Source organism: Puma concolor, chromosome B3 (assembly GCF_028749965.1).
Source record: "Puma concolor isolate L17-30 chromosome B3, mPumCon1.1.hap2, whole genome shotgun sequence".
Lineage (NCBI taxonomy): Eukaryota > Metazoa > Chordata > Mammalia > Carnivora > Felidae > Puma > Puma concolor.
The window spans coordinates 87100426-87123721 of record NC_141672.1 but is presented as its reverse complement, the minus strand read 5'-3'; the positions used below and the strand labels follow the sequence as shown (position 1 = coordinate 87123721).

General features: G+C 39.5%; 1 protein-coding gene across 1 annotated transcript in view; it reads left to right on the top strand.

Moving 5' to 3' along the window:
• EXD1 (exonuclease 3'-5' domain containing 1) overlaps positions 1–23296 on the top strand; it is a 37032-nt gene that overhangs the window by 5732 nt on the left and 8004 nt on the right. Inside the window, exons 2-8 of the mRNA XM_086710403.1 lie at positions 4364–4432; positions 8262–8319; positions 8562–8689; positions 12089–12147; positions 16149–16235; positions 19401–19505; positions 19588–19668. Of these exons, the coding sequence (XP_086566529.1) occupies positions 4364–4432; positions 8262–8319; positions 8562–8689; positions 12089–12147; positions 16149–16235; positions 19401–19505; positions 19588–19668 (587 nt within the window). The remainder of the gene's footprint in view (positions 1–4363; positions 4433–8261; positions 8320–8561; positions 8690–12088; positions 12148–16148; positions 16236–19400; positions 19506–19587; positions 19669–23296) is intronic.

Here is a 23296-nt window from a genome sequence, read left to right as displayed (position 1 = left end):
TCTGCATTTTGCTATCTAGTTTTCCCAGCACCACTTGCTGAAGATACTGTATTCCATTGGATATTCTTTGCTGCTTGGTCAAAGATGAGTTGGCCATATGTTTGTGGGTCCATTTCTGGGTTTCCTATTCTGTTCCATTGATGTGAGTGTCTGTTTTTGTGCCAGTACCATACTGTTTTGATGATTACGGCTTTGTAATACAGCTTGAAGTTCAGGGTTGTGATTCCTCCTGCTTTGGTTTTCTTTTTCAAGATTGCTTTGGCTATTTGGGGTCTTTTCTGGTTCCATACAAATTTTAGGATCATTTGTTCTAGCTCTGTGAAGAATGCTGGTATTATTTTGATAAATATTGCATTGAATATGTACATTGCTTTGGATAGTATTGACATTTTAACAGTATTTGTTCTTACTATCCAGGAGCATGGAATATTTTTCCATTTTTTTATGCCTTCCTCTATTTCTTTTATAGGCTTTCTGTAGTTTTCAGTGTATAGATTTTTCACCTCTTTGGTTAGATTTATTTCTAGGTATTTTATGGTTTTTGGTGCAGTTGTAAATGAGATTGATTCCTTGATTTCTCTTTCTGTTGCTTCATTGTTGGTGTATAGGAATGCAAGTGATTTCTGTGCATTGATTTTATATCCTGCAACTTTGCTGAACTCATGAATCAGTTCTAGCAGTTTTTGTGTGGAATCTTTTGGGTTTTCCATGTAGCGTATCATGTCATCTGCAAAGAGTGGAAGTTTGACCTCCTCCTGGATGATTTGGATGCCTTTTATTTCTTTGTGTTATCAGATGGCTGAGGCTAAGACTTCTAATACTATGTTGAATAACCATGGCGAGAGTGGACATCCCTGTCTTGTTCCTGACCTTAGAGGGAAAGCTCCCAGTTTTTCCCCATGGAGGATGATATTAGCGTTGGGTCTTTCATATATGCCTTTTATGATCTCAAGGTATGATCCTTCTATCCCTGCTTTCTTGAGGGTTTTTATCAAGAAACAATGCTGTATTTTCTCAAATGCTTTCTCTGCATCTGTTGAGAGGATATATGGTTCTTGTCATTTCTTTTATTGATATGATGAATCACATTGATTGTTTTGCAGATATTGAACCAGCCCTGCATCCCAGGTATAAATCTCACTTGGTCTTGGTGAATAATTTTTTTAATGTATTGTTGGATCCAGTTGGCTAATATCTTGTTGAGGATTTTAATAGCTAAACATTTTACAGTATAGTTTTAAAAATATTTACTATAGGAACACCTGAGTACCTTAATTGGTTAAGCATCTGATTTTGGCTCAGGTCATGATCTCATGGTTTGTGATTTCAAGCCCTGTGCCAGACTCTGCACTGGCAGTGTGGAGCCTGCTTCGTATTCTCTGTCTCCCTGTCTCTGTGCCCTGTGTATACACACACACACTCTCTCTGTCACTCTATTTCTCTCTCAAAAATAAATAAACATTTTGTAAAAAAATAAAATAAAAATATTTAGTGTATTTTATAATTATAAAATAAAATTTTTATTTGTGGATTATATATACATTGTAACACATTATGAAGTACAATTTAATATTGTTATTATATATGTGTGTATATATATATATATATATATATATATATATATATGTATACTTATACATATATATACGCATTTTTTTTAAGTAGACTTCATGCCCAGCACGGTGCCCAATGTGGGGCTTGAACTCACAACCCTAAGATCAAGAGTAGGACACTTAAGTGACTAAGCCAATACTTGGTGCTCCAATACTTGTTATAATTTATAATTATTTTCTTAGGAATAGTTCCTACAAGTGAAATTACTAGGTAAAAGTTATAGATATTTTAAATATTTTTGATGCGGGGCGCCTGGGTGGCGCAGTCGGTTAAGCGTCCGACTTCAGCCAGGTCACGATCTCGCGGTCCGGGAGTTCGAGCCCCGCGTCAGGCTCTGGGCTGATGGCTCAGAGCCTGGAGCCTGTTTCGATTCTGTGTCTCCCTCTCTCTCTGCCCCTCCCCCGTTCATGCTCTGTCTCTCTCTGTCCCAAAAGTAAATAAACGTTGAAAAAAAAAATTAAAAAAAAAATTTTTGATGCATATTTCCAAATAGTTTTTCTAAAGGGTTGTGCCTTTCTACTTCACTACTAGCTATGTGCAAGTGATACTCAGTAACATTGGATATTTTTAAAAAATTGCTGATGTGTATCTTTCCTAAATTCTTGCTAGTTTTATAGGTAAAAAGTGCTGTTTCATTTTGGCCTGTTTATAAAATATTTCTAAAGAAGTTGAACGTATTTCTTGACACTTGTTTACTAATTTTGTATACTATTTGAACAAAGCAGGAGTATTTTCACTATGACGGCAGGAAGGATTGAAGTAGGGAGAAACTATAGGCAGAGAGCATAGACAGGGAACTAGTTTGACAACCAAGGGATCCAATAAAGGGAAAATGATAGTGGTCATAGCTAAGGTTCAGCAAGGAAAGGAAAAGAGAGAGACAGATTCTAGGAATACATAAGAGATGGGATAAGTAACCTGGTAATCAATTGGATAGAGAGCAATGGAAAATGACTCCTATATTTATGACTGACTCAGAAGATTACATGTATAGTACTATTATTAATTGATAGAAATGGGAAGAGAAAGTTTGTTGGTTCTACTGGGAGGAGGTAATGATTTCAGTTTGAGAATGTTACAGTCAGTCTCCTAGGAAATGTGAGTGGAACTGAGAGAAATAATCCATGTTGTAGAAATAATGAATGTTGGGGGTGCCTGGCTAGCTCATTTGGAAGAGCCAAATGACTCTTGATCTCGTGGTCATGAGTTTGAGCCCCACATTAGGTATAGAGATTACTTAAAAAAAAATGGTGTCAGGATGTCCGAGGTGGTAGAGGTGGGTAAAGAGATTGGGAGGAGCAAATGAGGGAGACAGCGTAACATTGGTTAGGAGTTGTGTATTAAAATAACTGAGGCCAAGGTTTGAATCCTGACCCTGTCTTTTCTTAGTAGTGTGACCTTAAGTTATTTAACTTTTCTGAGTCTCACATTCTTCCATAACAGAGAGAATGAAATGCCTCTCTCGCTATGTTACTGGAGAGTCAAATGTGGGCAAATAATTAGCATGGTGCCTACTTCAGTATGCTCAGTATGATAGCTCTAGGAAATTAGTAGGAAAAGAACTAAACTTGAAGTGTGTCCTATAAGGCAAAGAAGAAAGGAGAGAACAGTATTGTCAAAGGATACATGGGAGACAAGGGTGATAAGACTATAAACATTTTTTTTTTAGATTTGAAAAATAGGCAGTTGGTGATTTTTGACCTCAGTAAGAATGTATTCAGTGGAATAGTGAGGGTGAAACTCGATTATTTTGGATTGCTGAGCAGCATGGAAATATACAACTGCTGGGAGCACTTCCGTCTAGAAAAGTGACACCAGGGATGCCTGGGTGGTTCAGTCAGTTAAGCATCCAACTTTGGCTCAGGTCATGATCTCATGTGGGTTTGAGCCCCACATTGACAACTCAGAGCCTGTAGCCAGCTTCAGATTCTGTGTCTCCCTCTCTCTCTGCCCCTCCCCATCTTATGCTCTATCTTTCCCTCTCTTTCTCAAAAATAAACATTAAAAAAAATTAGAAAAGCGACATCATTTTTGACATGACATCTAAACTTTTCCCTAACTCACCTATCTACTCATATAAGAGCTCTGTATTTGAGCCAGCAGTTGGATTATTGTCCTTACCAGTACTTGTGAGCATGTAGCATGACAGGAAACAGGGTGTGGACTCTAGAAGTACTCAACTGCCTTAAAATTTTATCCAGAATTAGGTGGAAAAAAAAAAACAATAGTAATATAATAAATAGATAGTCCTTAGCCTCAAGAGCCTTAGAATAATTCTTGGGAGAAGTTTAAATTCACTCTGCTACCACTGCCCTTTAAGTTCCTCTTGGACCATTGTTCCCTCTGTTCTTTTTTTTTTTTTTTAAGTTTATTTATTTATTTTCAGAGAGTATGAGTAGAGGAAGGACAGAGAGAGAAGAGAGAAAATCCCAAGCAGGCCTCGTGCTGCCAGGTGTGGAGGCCAACGCAGGGCTCAAACTCACGAACCATGAGATTAGGACCTGAGCGAAAGCCAAGAGTTTGTTGCTTAAGCGACTGAACCACCCAGGCCCCCCCAATCTGTTCTTTATACCACTTGTTACAAGGCTATAGCTTTGTAATTTGTTATTGACTCTTCATTTCTTGGGGGAAAATAATTTGAGGATTTTTATAAAACTCAGATATGGCACTTTTGGGGGGCATTATTTTCTTAAAATTTTAGGAAAATATTATCTTTTTTAATAACTAAATGAATCATTTTCTGTAACAGTGAAGAATGTGGAGACTGGTCGAAGTGTTCCAGGAGTGAAGATGTTTTTTGGGCACGAGATTGTGAACGGTGAGAGGTGCATGTTCCCTGACTGCAGGGATTGGGATTTGCATAGCAGTAAACTCACGGCTCCACCTCATTCCAACATTTGAAAACATATGAGATGTTGTATAGCCTTTAATATTACATTTATGAATTTTAAAAATATTTTTTAATGTTTATTTTTGAGAGAGAGAGAGAGAGAGACAGAGTGTGAATGGGGGAGGGGCAGAGAGAGAGAGAGAGAGAGAGGGAGACACAGAATCCGAAGCAGGCTCCAGACTCTGAGCTGTCAGCACAGAGCCTGATGCGGGGCTCAAATTCACAAACCATGAGATCATGGCCTGAGCCGAAGTCGGATGCTTAAATGACTGAGCCACCCAGGTGCCCCTGCGTTTATGAACCCTTAAAGTTGGTATTTGAGAATTGACCTTCATCTTACTTTCTCGGAGGGTACTATGAACAGAACAGTTCTAGAGAATTTTAATCATCTTAATTTTACAGTGTGAGGACCACTACTGCTTGTTACTAGAGACTCAGCCAGTAGGCAGTTAGGAATCTGAACAGAAAAGAATCTTGCTCAGCAATTAAATTTAACAGTACAGATTCACAGTACATTTGCAGTCCCTTATCTGAAACCTGAGGACCAAATGTTTCAGAATTCACAATTCTGCATTTTTTGGAAACCCTAACGCCAACTAGATACTGTTTAATATTACATTAACATTGGAAGTGGGTCTGGGAACAACTCTGTAATAAAACCGGGAAACTGCAGATAATCCTCCTAAGTGATAAAATAGGAATATAAATAGTATGTCAGTTCAGGTTTTGCTGCCAAAAAGAGATACAATTTTTGGTTTTCAGAGATTTTTGGATTTTGGAATTGCAAGAAGAAGCTCTTTTTTATTTTGTTTTTGTTTTGTTTTTCTGTTTTTTGGCGTTTTTGTTTGTTTATTTTGCAGCTCTCTTCTTCATTTCTGCCAGCAAAAGCCATTTAGCAAGAGTAGGTCCACTTGTTTGCCAAAAAAAGAGTAGATATGGAAGCTCTTTTGGTCAGTGTGCTTCCAAAAAGCCAAATAGGATAAGAGAAAAGGGGAGCAAGAACTGTTCCTCCTTTCAAGAAGTCTAAAGCAGAAAGCCTTCCAAGGAAGAGTAAAGATCAATGTGGGGAGAACGGGAGATCGGGGACCTCGTGGAGCTGTTCATTTCTTACCAGTGGGGCAGATATGAGGAAAGGGAAGGACTCCTGTAGATGACAGATTACTGCTGTTTGAAAGATTACTTTGTTTTGTGAGAGTAGAATTGAGAGAGATGAAAGTCTCACCAAATTAATGACTGCCAATCTAGCCCTACTTCAAGGCAGCCAGCTATCTGTCCTTTCTCACTGAGTATGCTACTATAAACACTCTCTGTCCCTTGAACACCTTTTTGTAATGGCTGTGATGGTGGTAGTAGTAGTGGGATTTTTCTTTGAAAAAAATAAAAGATTTTAAGTAATCTCTACACCCAACATGGGGTTCAGACTCACTTCCTGAGATTGAGAGTCACATGTTAACAACTGAGCCAGCCAGGTGCCCCATAGTGGGATTCTTTTTTTTTTTTTTTTTGAAACTAGATTCCTTTCTTTTTTTTTAATGTTTATTTATTTTTGACAGAAGAGAGAGACAGATCATGATCAGGGGAGGGGCAGAGAGAGGGAGACACAGAATCCAAAGCAGGTTCCAGGCTCCAGGCTCTGAGCTGTCAGCACAGAGCTCAGTGCGAGGCTCAAACTCACAAACCGCGAGATCATGACCTGAGCTGAAGTCGGACGCCCAACCGACCGAGCCACCCAGGTGCCCCTACATTCCTTTTTTAAAGTTCATTTTTTTATTTTGAGAGAGAGGGGGAGAGAAAGAATCCCAAGCAGGCTCCGCACTTACGGTACAGACCCCGACACGGGGCTCAGTCTGTGAGATTACTACCTGAGCCAAAACCAAGAGTCAAATGCTTAACCAACTAAGCCACCCAGGTGCCCCTATGTAGTGGGATTCCTAATTGTGTTCTATTAGCCTTTGCCCTGGACCAAAGCTAGGCTGTGGATGGGTTTGCAAAGAGAGGCAAAGGAATCACGACTACTATCTTCCTAACTCAAGAGAGGGCTAACCACTGACCAGCTTTGTGAACTGTACATGTGGATTTCATCTCTTCCTAAATCCTTTCTCAAGACTTGGCGTTTTTTCATAATTTTTAAGTTCAAAGGGCAGTCTTCTCCTTTTTTTCCCTGTGGTTCAGTCAGCCACGGATTGAGCCTTTTTCCACTCTCCCTGAAAAGCACTTTGAATAAGAATTATTAAAGTGATAACTAACTAGAATTTAAATAAAACCTCAAACAAACAATAAATTTAAATGGGCTCCTAGGTGGCTCAGTTGGTTGAGCATCCAACTTTGTCTCAGGTCATGATCTCACAGCTCTTGAGTTCGAGCCCCACATTGGGCTCTGTGCTGACAGCTCAGAGCCTGGAGCCTGCTTCAGATTCTGTGTCTCCCTCACTGTCTGCTTGTCTGCTGCTCATGCTCTGTCTCTCTCTCTCTCTCTCTCTCAAAAATAAGTAAACATTAAATTAAAAAAATAAAATAAAATGAGGGGCGCCTGGGTGGCTAAGTCGGTTAAGCGGCCGACTTCGGCTCAGGTCATGATTTCGCGGTCCCTCTCTCTGACCCTCCCCCGTTCATGCTCTGTCTCTCTCTGTCTCAAAAATAAATAAACATTAAAAAAATTTTTTTTAAATTAAAAAAATAAAATAAAATGAAGAATAATAATTGACTACTCAATATTTTCAATAACTTTCACTTTCTCTGCCCAAGACTCAACACATCTAGATAGTGCAGGGGAAGGAGACATTTGGAACATAGTATGGCCCCTTAGTGGATTTTCTCTGACTAGTACCTATGTATACTTAATTGACTCTAAAATGCCATTAATTATAAAGTGCACTATTAAAAAAAATTTTTTTTAATGTTTATCTTTATTTTTGAGACAGAAACTGAGCATGAGTGGGGGAGGGGCAGAGAGAGAGGGAGACACAGAATATGAAGCAGGCTCCAGGCTCTGAGCTGTCAGCCCAGAGCCCGACGCAGGGCTTGAATTCGTCAACTGCGAGATCATGACCTGAGCTCAAGTCAGACGCTCAACCGACTGAGCCACCGAGGTGCCCCCGTGCACTATTACTTTTCACATCCTAAGAAAGAAAAAGCTGCCAATTAAACTGTCATGTGCACTTATTATTAATAATATGCAATTTCAGAGCTGTTTAAAAAGTACATCTTAGAATCAATAATAACAATATTGCCTGCACTGTTAGATTAAAAATAAGTTGTTTCAGAATCTGTGAAAGGTTTCTTTCATATTTTTTTGGTAATTTCTAGTCTAGCTTTTACTGCTTTTACTGTCACTGAACTATTTATTAAGGCAGCAGTCTGTGAGATCTGTGAATGATTTGAGAGAAAACATCCAAAGAGTACACAGTGTGAGGAAAGATGTATCAGTGGTGGGAATGAATAGGAAAGAAAATCTCTGGAACCAATCTGCAGAAGTACCAAGGTGCCCTGGAACAAAAGGATAAAGAGAAAATGTAGAGCGCGTTCTATTCCTTCTAAATGACCAAGGAAGCTAGGTTGGCAGGGAGATATTAGGTATCTTCAGTACTTTGGGTAGGCTTTTCTGCTCTATTTATTGCTGCCTGATGAAGACCTCTATGGACTAACGTTTCATTTCCAATTACTGTTTGTGATACCTCATTAGACTGTGGGTGGAAGGGGAGTGGTTAATTGCTTTCAGATTGGACCCTCTGTTGGAATCCATTTGGTTGTTTTACAGTGGAACTGCTGGATGAAGTGGAACAAGGTGCAGAGAGAGAAAAGGCATCTTCTGTTAGGTATGATGGAGTAATTTTCTTAATTGTTATCTTACCCAAATGTACACATTAGGGTAGAAAGCATTATCTCTAATTCATGATCTAAATAATTCCTCAAATGGCCTGAGGTAATAGAAATGAGAAGAAATAGATGTTTCTTCTATCTTTTGATGGCACCTTTAAATCAATGTGTGGCTAAATCTGTGTAAGGCATCAGCAAACAAAGAACAAGTTCACCTGAGTGTTGTTTTTTGTAAGCATAGTCTAAATACAGAAAGAACAAGGATGGATAAAATGAAAGGTGAAGATCTAAACATATGTGAGCCTACTTCTCCTGTCCCTGAGTCACCAACCACCTCTCTGCTGAATCATCTCAAGTATAGCCCATCAGGTAAGTACTGGGTCTCTGAATTGTCTAGGCTAGCTCTATTGTGGTCTAGAACTCTTCAGAGTTGACGTAACTGCGAGTCAAGGTTCTGTATGGAATGCTCAGCAGGGCCATTGCTTCTAGGCTCTGAATTCAGATAAAATACTGTGATTCATTTATTTATTTAATATTTTAGGGTGTACTATATACCAGACATTGAGGATACTGAAGTGTAGTATCTCTGCCCTCGTTGAGCTCCATTATAGGAAGCAGACACTAAATAAGATAAATCAGTATAAAATATAGTATGCTGGTGCCAAATGCTAAGGAGAAAAAAAATAGAAAAAAGGGAAAGAGTGTGTGAAGAGAGTGGTTTTACAATTTTAGGGTGTTTAGGACAGGCCTCACTGAAATGGTGACATTTGAGCAAAGGCCTGAGGAGATGAAGGATTGAGCAGTGTGTATCTGAGGGAAATGTTTTTTAGGCAGAAAAAAGAAGAACTACTAAGGCCCTGAGATAGGAACGTGCCAGGATCTTGAAGGAATAGCAAGATCAGTGTAGCTGGAGCAAGGAGAAAGATAGATGAAGTCGGGTAGGCCTATCATGGAGGTCATTGTAGATCATTGAAGAGACTCAGGCTTCTACTCTGAAATGAGAGGAAAAGCCATTGGAAGATTTTTGGTTTTATCATTTCTCTAATGACTAAGAATGTTAAGGATCTTTTCGTGTCCTTATTTTCCGCCTGAATATTTTTGGTGAAATGTCTGTTCATATCTATTGCACATTTTCTTATTGGGTTGTTTTATTATTATTCAGTGTTGGGAGTTCTTTATATATGCTGGATATAAATCTTTCCTCAAATATGTGCTTACAAATATTTCTGCAAGTCTGTAATTTGTCTTTTTATTCTCTTAAAGTATGTCTCAAAGAGCAGACATTTTTAATTTTGATAAAGTAAAATTTATACATTTTTTTCTTTTATGGATTGTACTTTTGATATCAAGAAGTTTTTTCCTCAGTCACAGAGGTTTTCTCCTATGTTTTCTTCTCGAAGCTTCATGATTTCAGCCTACATTCAGGTCTAGGACCCATTTTTACTTAATTTTTGTACACGATGTGAAGTATGGATCAGCATTTGTTGTTTTGTTTTGTTTTGTTTTGTTGTTGGATGAGAATAGCCAATCGTTCCAGTACCCTTTTTTGAAAAGACTGTTATTTTCTAAAATTACCTTTGCACCTTTGTCAAAAATTAGTTTTCTATATATATGTAGGTTTATTTCTGGACGCTATATTTTGTTAGATTGATCTATTTTTCTGTATATATACCAATACAAGACTATTTTGTTTACTGCTTTTTTAAAAACTGTTTTGTTTACTATTGGTTGATGATAGATCTTAAAATCAGGTAGTGTTAGTTCTCCAACTTTGTTCTTCTTCAGAGTTGTTTTGGATATACTATGTTCTTTGCATTTCCCCATGAATTTTAATTTTTTTTAATGTTTATTTATTATTGAGAGACACAGAGTGTGAGCAGGGGAGGGGTAAAGAGAGGGGAAGACACAGAATCTGAAGTAGGCTCCAGGCTCTGAGCTGTCAGCACAGAGCCGGATGCGGGGCTTTAACTCACAAACTATGAGATCATGACCTGAGCCGAAGTCTGTTGCCTAACCAACTGAGCCATCCCGGCTCCCCTTCCCCATGAATTTTAGAATCAGGTTGCCAAAAAACCTTTGAAATTTTTACTGGGATTGCAATGAAATTAGTAGATCAGTTTGGGGAATATTGGCATCTTAACAAAATTGAGTATTCCAGTCTTTTAACCCAGTGTATCCATCCCTGAAATCTTTAATTTCTCAGCAGTGTTTTGTAGTTCTCAGTTATAAGTTCTACACATCTTTTGCTGTATTTATCCCTAAGTATTTCACATTTTATATTATTATAAATGGCATTTAAAAAAATTTCTACTTCCCACTGGATAGTATCAAGCAGAAGAGTAACATGATCAGACTTCTGTTTTAACAAAGTTATTCTGGATGCTATATAGATACTGAGAGAAGGACAAAAGTAAAAGCATGAATACCTGTTAGGCTATTGAAATAATTTTAAGACGAGTTGATACAGTAGCTTGGACCCTAGTGGTAGCAGTATCTTAAACAGTGGTGGAATTCTGGATGTATGTTGAGGCATAGCCAATACAGTGTACTGGCATGTTAGATGGGGATGTGAGAGAAAGAAGGGAATCAAGGGTGAGTTCAGGGATTTTGGTCTGAGTAGCCTGAAGTATGGAGAGTGATTTAACTGAGATGAGAACCATGCTGGTTGGAACAGGTTTGGAGAGATGATTAAGAGTTTTGGTCCACTGAAGTCTGAATGTAAGCCTAGAGATGAGGAGAAAGGTCTGACATGGAGATACAAATGCAAGAGTTAGCCCATAGATGATATTAAAAGCCTTGAGACTAGATGAGATCACCAGAAGAGTGAGTATGGATAGAGAAAAACAGGTGTGTGGACTGTCCTATGCCACTCCAAAGTTTTAGAGGTTGGAGATGAAGAGAAACTGTATGTTATGTTATACCTCTAAGTATTTAAATTGCATGATTTAAAAACGTAAGGACCCAGAGAAATCCAAAAGTATGGGCTATGGCCCATCTCCAGGACTGACTTGTTTTAAAGCATTATTTTTTTTTAAGTTTATTCATTTATTTTTAGAGAGAGAGAGCCTGCACAAGCAGGGGAGGGGCAGAGAGAGAGAGAATCCCAAACAGGCTCCACGTTCTCAGCACAGAGCCCAACAAAGGGCTTGAACCCACAAACTGTGAGATCATGACCTGAGCCAAAATCGAAAGTTGGTCGCTTAACCGACTGAGCCACCCAGGCACCCCTAAACTGTTATTTTTTTTTTATTATTATTATGAGCATCCTTTTAAAAGGACATGTCTAGGTGAGTGTATGACTTAGGCTCAGGTCAGGATCTCGCAGTTCGTGAGTTTGAGCCCTGTATTGGGCTTTGTGCTGACAGCTCAGAGCCTGGAGCCTGCTTCGGATTCTGTGTCTCCCTTTCTCTTTGTTCCTCCCCCACCCCCACTCTGTCTCTCTCAAAAATAAATAAAGATTAAAAATAATGATTTTCAAAAAGGGCATGTCTTAAAATATTGAAGACATAAATCTATGAGGAGGGAAACATTACTGGATTTTCACAGGAGATGATTAAATAATCTAATTCATCAGATTATCATTGGTGGGGCTTTTGTTTATTCTCTAGAGTGTTCACTGTGTAATGGGCTGATGCAGGTGATAATGAAATAACATTAGACCTTTGAGTTGCAATAGAGGAGGAATTTATGAGTATGGCTAAAATTAGTGGGAGGGCAATTCTATTGCCAGAGAAGACAAACATACCTATTACCATCATTCTCCAGCAGAAGAAGAGGAGGTGACATACACAGTCATTGATCAGTTCCAGCAGAAGTTTGGTGCTGCAGTAAGTATTGACCTTCCTGCTATTGTCTGAATGTAGGTATCATGTTTATGTCTGATAAATTTGTCTCTTATTAAAGGATCATTGATATTTTCCCTAATAACTCAACAAAATAGGGGCGCCTGGGTGGCTCAGTGGGTTGGGCATCCGACTTCAGCTCAGGTCATGATCTCACAGTCTGTGAGTTCGAGCCCTGTGTTGGTCTCTGTGCTGACAGCTCAGAGCCTGGAGCCTGCTTCAGATTCTGTGTCTCCCTCTCTCTCTGACCCTCCCCTTGTCATGTTCTGTCTCTCTCTGTCTCAAAAATAAATAAGAACATTTTTAAAAAAATAACAATTCAACAAAATATATGAGTGCCTGCTATATGCCAGGCCTCGTTCTGAGGTCTGGGGTAAATAATAATAAAGATAGGGGCGGGGCGCCTGGGTGGCGCAGTCGGTTAAGCGTCCGACTTCAACCAGGTCACGATCTTGCGGTCTGTGAGTTCGAGCCCCGCGTCAGGCTCTGGGCTGATGGCTCAGAGCCTGGAGCCTGTTTCCGATTCTGTGTCTCCCTCTCTCTCTGCCCCTCCCCCGTTCATGCTCTGTCTCTCTCTGTCCCAAAAATAAATAAACTTTGAAAAAAAAAAAAAAAAAAAAGATAGGGGCGCCTGGGTGGCTCAGTTGGTTAAGCGTCCGACTTCGGCTCAGGTCATGATCTCGCGGTCCGTGAGTTCGAGCCCTGCATCGGACTCTGTGCTGACCACTCAGAGCCTGGAGCCTGTTTCAGATTCTGTGTCTCCCTCTCTCTCTGACCCTCCCCTGTTCATGCTCTGTCTCTCTCTGTCTCCAAAATAAATAAACGTTAAAAAAAATAAAAAAAAATAATAAAGACAAAGTTCCACCCCTAAGGGAGTTTACATTTTAATGCAAGAAAATAAACAATTGCATATGAGAAGTGCTATGAAGAAAAATGAAGTGTGGTTTGAGGAGCAGAGTACAAGGAGTTCCTATTTTATATAGGGTGGACAGAGAAAACCTCTGTGAAGAGAGGACATTGGAACAGAGACCCCAAAGAAGGGAACTAGCTATTGGATATTTAGGTAAAGAACTTGAAAAAAGCATAATTATCAAGTGCAAAGACTCTGAGGATGAAGCACACTTAACTTGTGTGAAGGAACAAACAGCAGGGATGCAAGACCACAGTGAAGAAGGATAGGAAATGGAAGGGGTCAGGTGGAAGATCGGGCAGGGCATTTTGGACATTATAAGGATTTTGAGTTTGACTTGAGTAGGATAAAAAGCCATTGGCAGTTTTAGAGGTGAGTCAGATATTTTTTTTTACTCCTATTTAAAAAAATTCATTCTAGGGGCGCCTGGGTGGCGCAGTCGGTTAAGCGTCCGACTTCAGCCAGGTCACGATCTCGCGGTCCGTGAGTTCGAGCCCCGCGTCGGGCTCTGGGCTGATGGCTCGGAGCCTGGAGCCTGTTTCCGATTCTGTGTCTCCCTCTCTCTCTGCCCCTCCCCCGTTCATGCTCTGTCTCTCTCTGTCCCAAAAATAAAATAAACGTTGAAAAAAAAAAAAATTAAAAAAAAAAAAATTCATTCTAGATTCTCTTTTTAGGCATCTATAATCATATATTCAGACATGACAGTAACTATTCAGCCTAGCGTACAGTTCACAGATGGACTTCAGGGGAGTCATTAAGCTTTCTGTTTAGATGCAAGCTTATACTTGCGCATGGGTGCATTTTTTTAATTGGGAGAGCATCAGCTTTCCATGGATTCTTTTTTAACCACTTAAATGAGATGTAGTTCACATGCCCTAAAATTCACCAATTTAAAATGTATAGTTCACTGGATTTTAGCATATCTACAGAGTTGTAAATATGTCACAAAGAATTTGAAAACATTTTCCTTTTTTTGAAGTTTTTTTGTTTTTGTTTTTAAAGTAATCTCTACACCCAATGTGGGGCTCAAACTCACAATCAAGAGTCACTCTACCAACTGAGCCAGGCCAGGCACCCGTAGACATTTTTGATACCCCCAAAAGAAACCCTACACTTGGTAGATGTCACTTCCATTCCTCCCCAGTCCCCAGCCCTCGGCAACTTTTCCGCCTCTATGGATTTGCCTATTTAGGACATTTTGTATAAATGGGGTCATACAATATGTAGTCATTCATGACCGGCTTCTTTTGCTTAGCATATTTTCATGGTTGATGTATTTTATAGCAATTATCAGTGTTTCACTTATTTCCATTGCCAAATAATACTCCTTTATATGAATATGCCATATTTTATTTATCCTTTCACCGTTTGAGTTCTTCCTACTTTTTGGCTATTATGAATAATGCTGCTATGAACATTCATGTACAAGTTTTTGTTTGCACATATATTTTCATTTCTCTGGGATAGATACTTACGAGTGCAATTTCTGGATCATCTAGTAACTCTGTGTTTAACTTTTTGAGAGTCGACCATTGTTTTCCAAAGGTGCTATACCATTTCGCATTGCCATCAGCAGGATATGGGGGTTCTAATTTCTCCACATTCTTACCAAAACTTGTTATCTGTCATTTTGATTGTAACCATCTTAGTGGTGTGAAGTGGTATCTCATTGTGGTTTTGACTTACATTTCCATGATGTATAATAATGTTGAACGTTTTTCATGTGCTTGCTGCATATTTATATGTCTTCTTTGGAGAAATGTCTATTCCCTTGCCCATTTTTTTTACATAGGCTTCACGCCCAACTTGGGGCTTAAACTCATGATCCTGAGACCAAAGAATCACATGCTTTACCAATTGAGCCAACCAAGTGCCCCTCCTTTGCCCATTTTTAAATTGACTTATAAGAATTCTTTATATATCAACATATTCTTTGAAGGGTCAAATGATAATAACAAAAAATGAGGTAAGAACCTGGAAATTTGAAGAGGTTGTTGGAAATTCTTGTCAATAGGGAAATTCAGGTTTGTTTTCAAAGTTCTGCAGCCTTCTTGCTATTGCCTGAGGATGGAACTAAAATTCAGTCCCTTTTTTTAATCATTGATGAAAGATACTCAATGCAGAACACTCTATGCTCTCTAGAGGAAGATATCATGCTAGTGAAAGTTACCATGTCCTTCTATTCTTGAGTAATTTGCCTGCCTGTAAAATGGGGAGAATCTTGTATCATATAGATGTTTTCATAGATTATGGATTAAGGATTTTAGAAGTGTATAATGTTTTGAAATAGGATAAGATTATAGATAATTGAAGGACCAGCATGTGTTCTTGGAATACCGTGACATCAGTTTTGAGTCACTTAATGAATCTAAGACTTTAAGGGACCTATTGAGTTCTTGTTTCTCTCATTCTGAACAGTATATACTGTGAGACTCAGCCACTATGTCAGTTCCCTTCTGGTACAGTAAATTGCCTGTGTCAGGGCAGTGTTCTTTGCATGAGGAATCTGGTCATAAGGACAGAACTCTTTTGGGGGTTCCTGGGTGGCTGAGTCGTTAAGTATCCAACTCTTAATTTCAGCTCAGGTCACAATCTCATGGTTCGGGAGATTGAGTCCCACATCGGGCTCTGTGCTGTCAGCCCAGAGCCTGCTCAGGATTCTCTCTCTCCCTCTGTCTCTCTCTGCGCCTCCCCCTGTTCACTCACACACTCTCTCTTTCTCTCTCAAAATAAATAAATAAACATTTTTAAAAAGATAGAAATCTTTTGCTATAGTATCAGTGATAACAAAAGGTATCTGAGTTTTCAACTCTTAGCATCTAGAATATGATTTATTTTCCAGTTGTGTAACAATTTTGCAAAAAATAAAAAGAGGATTAGAAATGTTCAGTGTTGTGCGTGAGAGAGAGAGAGAGAGACAGAGAGAGAAGCAGACTTGTGTTTTGGGTAAGTCAAATTTTGTAAGTTTAGAAAACATTATCCCACTTTGTTAATTGCTAGCCATTTTGCTTGTGCCATTCATGATGCATACTTGGAACATTTATTCCCTAGAGATTTTCTTCCTTTTTCTCACCAGATGCTTCACATCAAGAAGCAGAGTGTCCTGAGTGTGGCAACAGAAGGTGCTAATGTGTGTCGTCATGGGAAGCTGTGTTGGCTTCAGGTAAAAGATACTTTAAACTTTTTATTTTGAAATAATTGTGGATTTACTGGCAAATTAATTTTAATTGTCTTCTTAATGTCACCTCAGTGTCACTGTCCTATAACTTGTTTGGAATGTCTTTTCTAGTACTTTCTCTTTTCAAAAGGAAAGATGGGCACCTGGGTGGCTCAGTCAGTTGAGTGTCCAACTCTTGATTTCAACTCAGGTCATGATCCCAGGCTTGTGGGATTCAGCTCCAGGTTGGGCTCTGCACTTAGTGGAGCCCAATTGGGATTTCTTTCCCTTTGTCCCAACCCACCCACCGCTCATTCTCTGTCTCTAAAAATTAAAAAAATTTGAAAAAAAGGAAAGAGCTTCTGTCACTTTATAGGTTCACTTTTATAATCATCATTGCTGTGCTCATCAAGGCTCTGTTTGAGGTCTTCTTTCCCAGCTCTGTTCTCTCACCTTAGATCTATGAAGAATTTCAGAGGCGGCTGGCTGGCTTAGTGAAGTGTGCGACTCTTGATCTTGGGATTGTGAGTTCAAGCTCCACGTTGGGTGTAGAGATTACTTAAAATAAAATCTTTAATTTAATTAATTTTTTAAAGTAGTCTCTACACCTAATGTGGGGCTTGAACTTCCAACTCCAAGATCAAGAGTCACATGCTCTACCAACTGAGCCAGCCAGGCGTCCCAAAAATAAAATCTTAAAAAAAACCCACAAAGACACGTGAAGAATTTTTATTTTACCTTCTGGTTGGTAGCATTCCACAGCAGTATTCTGCCACATCATTTTCATTTTCATGGACCTGGGAGATGTCAGGTAAGGATCCCAATTATGTCAAAAGATGTTTGTAGTGAGCCTTGAAAAGTTATAGGATGGGCTTTGGATCAACCTCGGCAGCATCAGTTTTTAAGGGGGGGCAAGAAAACAGGCTGAATATTCTTTGAGTCAGGAACTACCTCTACCTATTGAGATTATCAATTTTATTATTATTGGCTATCTGCCCACTTCTCAGGGTTCCACTGAAGTATGTATCCTAAATAATTCAATTCAAAATATGAAAAAAATTATGTGAGAACCTAGTCTCTTGGCATCATTTTATGGTGAAAAATCAGAAACCACTTTAGTTAACAATAGGAGACATTACTGTAGATTTGATAGATCTTACACAGCTGCCAAAAATTGATGACGAGTACAATGTAGAAAAATGTTTGAAAAGTTATGAGTGGAAAACAGCAGGATATAGAACTGAAGGCATATTCTCAGAACCATATACATTGTTTGCATATGAAAAATGGAAAGGAGCAATGTGTGGCATGTATTGGTTCACCGAAGAAATGTCTAAGCTATCCATGCTCCTAGTTCTGTTCTAGTTGATGTATGTGCAGTGGTGAATCTCTTCTCTCACAGTGTTTATAGTCTAGCAGAGAATTACTCTCCAAACTTTTCTAATGTGCCTATTCAGTTCGTATAGTTAAGGAAGTAGAGAAAACACAGGGAGTGTCTGTTTTAAGTGTCATATTCTAGCAGACAACATGAAAGATCTGAGAATGGGTGCCAGGTAGGCCTGGAAATTGTAGCTATATCAACAGCTCCTAAAATGACAAAGATGGCATTAGACTGCCGTGTCGCTGGCTCTCTAGACCTTATTTGATCTCTCTTTGCCTTCATTCTCTGACTTAGTAGATTATCCAGCAATATAGTACTGCCTTTGTGACCTTTATGATCAGAAACAATCTGAAATTCTTATAATTGTATAAAATTGATCTAAAAAGCCACGTTTCACATCCTACCATTAGTGGCACTTTATTTGTTGCCTTTTTAAAACTGCTAAAGGGCAGAGATCTTGTCTTATGAGTAGTATTTTTTTTCATCTTTATTTATTTGAGAGAAAGTATGTGCGTATGTGCTTGGGTTGGGGGGTGGGCAGAAAGAGAGGGAGAGAGAGAATCCCAAGCAGGCTCCTCACTGAGCTTGGAGCCTGATGTGGGCCTTGACCTCACGACTGCAAGATCACCACCTGAGCCGATACAAGAGTCGGAGGCTCAACCAACTGAGCCACCCACATGCCCTTTTTATGAGTAATTTTATGTAACACCTAACACAACCATGCATATTATGAGACTCAGAGAAATAGCATTTTTTGTTATTAACAATGAAATGCTGTTCCTTCCCTTTCAACCTATAATCCTTGGATTGCTAAAATGCCATGCGTGAAAGGTAAAACATCAAGTTTGAGACTGTAAAAAGCAAAAGGCTAAATCCACTAGCTTGTGTCTCTTTCTGTTCTTTTGAAAAATCAGTGATAGTTTTTCTTAGATTAATTTAAACTTCTTTTTCCTAAGAATCACTGAGTGCCTATTGTTTACTTTAAAAGTGACAATCTGAGAGGGGCATCTGGGTGACTCAGTTAAGCGTCTGACCTTGGCTCAGATCATGATCTCATGGTTTATGAGTTCGAGTCCCACATCTGGCTCTGCACTGACAGCTCAGAGCCTGGAGCCTGCTTTGGATTCTGTGTCTACCTCTGTCTCTGCCCTGCCCCGCCCCGGTTTGGGCTCTGTGTCTCTCACTCTCTCAAAAATAAATAAATAAAAAAAAAAAAAAAAAAAAAAAAAAAAAAAGTGAGGATGTGAGGAGTGCCTGGGGGCTCAGTCAGTTGAGTATCCGATGCTTTTTTTTTAATTTTTTTTAAATGTTTATTCATTTTTGAGAGAGAGAGACAGAGTGTGAGCAGGGGAGGGGCAGAGAGAGAGAGGGAGACACAGAATCTGAAGCAGGCTCCAGGCTCTGAGCTGTCAGCACAGAGCCTCATGTGGGGCTTGAACCCACAAACCCTGAGATCATGACCTGAGCCAAAGTCAGACAGTCAACTGACTGAGCCCCCAGGCACCCCAGCATCTGATTCATGATTTTGGCTGGGGTCATAATCTCGTGGTTCATGGGTTTGAGCCCTTTGTTGGGCTCTGCACTGACCGTGAGAAGCCTGCTTGGGATTCTCTCTCCCTCTCTCTCTCTCTGCCCTCTCCCCAGAGACTATCTCTCTCAAAATAAATAAATAAAACTTAAAAAAAATAAAAGTGAGGATGTGAAATATTTTATCACATGTCTTTCTTGATCCTCAGATCCCCTTCCCTAGTTCTTTTTTATCCTTTGTATGTCTGGATGGTCTTTTGTAGGTAGCCACAAATAGCCGAGTTTATTTATTTGACATTTTCCTTCTGGGAAGTCGTGCTTTCAACAATGGACTTCAGATGGTATTAGAAGACAAGAGAATTTTGAAGGTGAGTGTGTAAGCTGATTCCTCAGCTATTAAGATTAGCAACCAGGTTCTAATTACTCTGTCTTTGTCTTCTGATTCCTTAGGTTATCCATGATTGTCGTTGGCTTTCTGATTGCCTCTCTCATCAGTATGGAATTTTGCTGAATAATGTCTTTGACACACAGGTACATGCAGGGAAACCATAGATTCAGTCCAGCATATATAGCTTTTATAGGAAATAGGGCTTATCTGATGAGTGATTGAATTTTTGTGTGTGCCTCATTCTTGTCCACTTGTCATTTGGTGAACTGTGAAAGCACTACAGAAAAGTTACTTAAAATTATTTAGGATTTTTCCCCCTCATTTTGCTCCAGAATTTGTCAAATAAGAAGCAAACTCGGGGGCACCTGGATGGCCCAGTTGGTAGAGCATGTAACTCTTGATCTCAGAGTCATGAATTTGAGTCCCACGCTGGGTGTAGAGATTACTTAAAGAATAATAATAATAAAATCTCAAAATTAAAAAAAAAGAAGCAAGCTCAATATTCTACAGCATTCAAAAACTCAAAGGATTTGGAGGTCATTCAGAAGTCTGACATGAATCACTTAATGTGAGGTGAATAATCACATCTGTGCCTTTAGCACATATGTATCAGTTAGGATTGATGGCTAGTCAGCATGTAGCTCAGAGAAGCAGGTTGTCTTAGATATGCCCCCAAAGCCTATTCTAGGCCAAAATAGCCTGAATATATGTGGTTTTTCTCTGCTCTAAAGAACTCTAGAGAAATAAGAAATTCTTAGTTTATACTAACTAGCTCTTAGAGCTCATGTGTGTTTCTGGTTTGGCTGTGAGAATAGTAAAACCACTAGTTTTCATTATGTTTTCTTTAGGTTCTTCTAGTCTTCTAGGTTTATGCCAGTTAAAGGGACATGTTGAATACATAAGCCTAGTACCTTTGGAGAGGTTTAAAATAATGAGTTAGCCAGTTATCTTTTTTTTAATGTTTACTTATTTTTGAGGGAGAGAGAGAGAGAGAGAGCACGTGCACATAAGTGGGGGAAGGGCAGAAAGAGAAGGAGGCAGAGGATTCAAAGCCAGCTCTGCACTGACAGCATTGAACCTGACGTGGGGCTCAAACTTAGGAACCGAAATGTGAGATCATGACCCGAGCTGAAGTAGACACTCAACTGACTGAGTCACACAGTCATCCCTCATTTTATTATTATTATTATTACTACTACTACTATATTTTAAATAATCTCTATGCCCCAGCCAATTTAAAGAAATTTTTTTTATTTTTTTCAATATATGAAATTTATTGTCAAATTGATTTCCATACAGCACCCAGTGCTCATCCCAAAAGGTGCCCTCCTCAATACCCATCACCCTCCCCTCCCTCCCACCCCCCATCAACCCTCAGTTTGTTCTCAGTTTTTAAGAGTCTCTTATGCTTTGGCTCTCTCCCACTCTCACCTCTTTTTTTTTTTTCTTAAAGAAATTTTTAAGTTTATTCACTCAGAGAGAGAGAGAGAGAGAGAGAGCATGCACACGTGTGCGTGTAAGTGGGGGAGGGGCAGAGGGAAAGAGGGAGAGAGAATCAATCACAAGCAGGCTCTGCATGGTCAGTGCAAAGCCCAGTATGCGGCTGGAACTCAGAACTGGGAGGTCATGACCTGAGCTGAAGTCAGATGCTTAAATGACAGCCACCCAGGCACCCATATTTTTTTAATTTTTAAAAAATTTTTGGGGTTTCCGGGTGGCTCAATCAGTTAAGCATCTGAGTTCGGCTCAGGTCATGATCTCACAGTCTGTGAGTTTGAGCCCCGTATCAGGCTCTGTGCTGACAGCTCAGAGCCTGGAGCCTGCTTTGGATTCTGTGTCTCCCTCTCTCTCTGCCCCTCCCCTGCTCATGCTCTCTCAAAAATAAACATTAAAAAAAATTTTTTTAATAAAAAATAAAAATGTTTAAATTAAAAAGTGTTTATTTTAGTGAGAGAGAGTGCAGGCAAGTGGGGGAGAAGGGCAGAGGGAAAGAGAGAGAGAGAGAGAGAGAGAGAGAGGGAGAGAGAATCTCAAGCAGGCTCCATGCTCATCAGGGAGCCCAACATGGGACTTAATCTCATGACCATGAGATCATGACCTGAGCCCAAATCAAGAGTCAGATGCTTAACCAACTGAGCCACCCAGGTGTCCCCTAGCCAATTATTTTTAGCAGATATTCCTAAAAGTTCAATTTTATGTTGTTAAATGTAGTTCATGTTTGCTCTTTATATATCTGCTCATGATGAACTTTATACCATTTCTCTTGTTTACATGTTCCTTGGACCTTCTTTCAGGATCTTTCACTATATGGAGATTATGTCTGGCTTCCTCCAAAATGTAAGAGAGAAGGGTGCCTAGGTGGCTCAGTCAGTTAAACGTCCAACTTTGACACAGGTCACTATCTCCTGGTTTGTGAGTTTGAGTCCCGCATCAGGCTCTCTGCTCTCAGCCCACTTTGGATCCTCTGTCTCCTTGTCTCTCTGTCCCTCCTTCCCACTTTCTCTCTTTCAAAAATAAATATGTATATAAAAAAAAAAAGATTCTCTGCCTCTGCCCCTCGCCTGCTTGTGTGCACACGTGCATGCGTGTGTGTGTGTGTGTGTGTGTGCTCTCTTTCAAAAAAATTTAAGTGGCGCCTGAGTGGCTCAGTCAGTTGGGCATCTGACTCTTGATTTTGGCTCAGGTCATGATCTCATGGTTTGTGGGTTTGAGCCCCTCATTGGACTCTGTGTTGGCAGCGTGGAGTCTGTTTGGGATTCTCTCTCTCTCTCTCTCTCTTGCCCCTCTCCTGCTTGCTCCCTCTCTCTGTCTCATAAATAAATAAATAAACATTTAAAAAATTAAAAAATAAAAACTTCTTTAAAAAAAATAAAATGTGGCAGGGACACCTGGGTGGCTCAGTCGGTTAAGCATCTGACTTTGGCTCAGGTCATGAGCTCACGGTTTGTGAGTTCGAGCCCCACATCGGGCTCTGTGCTGACAGCTCAAAGCCTAGAGCCTGCTTCAGATTCTGTGTCTCCCTCTCTCTGCCCCTCCCCTGTTCATGCTCTGTCTCTCTTTCTCTTCCAAAAATAAACATAAATAAATAAATAAATAAATAAATAAATAAATAAATAAATAAATAAATAAAAAATGGGGGTGCCTCGGCGGCTCAATCAGTTAAGAGTACGATTCTTGGTTTTGGCTCAGGTTATGATCTCACGGTTCATGAATTCAAGCCCTGCATCTGGCTCTACACTGATAGCGAGGGGCCTGCTTGGGATTCTCTGTTTGCCTCTCTCTCTGCCCCTCACCCACTCATTCTCCATCCCTCTCTCAAATAAATAAACTTTGAATTAAATTAAATTTTTTTAATGTAAGAGAATTTCTCATTGTTCTCCTGAGGCCATTAGGTTTTTTTTTTTTTTATGTTTATTTTAGAGAGAGAGAGAGAGAGAGCGAGCGCACAAGTGCAAGAGGGCAGAGAGAGAGATGAAGACACAGAATCCGAAGCAGGCTCCAGGCTCTGAGCTGTCAGCATGTTAGGCTTCTTGATTAGACCCCATATGGAGACGTTGGCATATCTTTCCATATTTTCTTTTCACATTTCCATAGTACAGGAAGCAAGAATTCAGAATTTTTCCAATTTTTTCCCTTTAACACAATGTATTGATTTCCTATTGCTTTTGTAACAAATCACCACAAATTTAGCAGCTTAAAGCAAAATAAATTTACTCTTTTACAGTTCTGGAGCTCAGCAGTCTGAAATTATTTTCACTGAACTAATGTCAA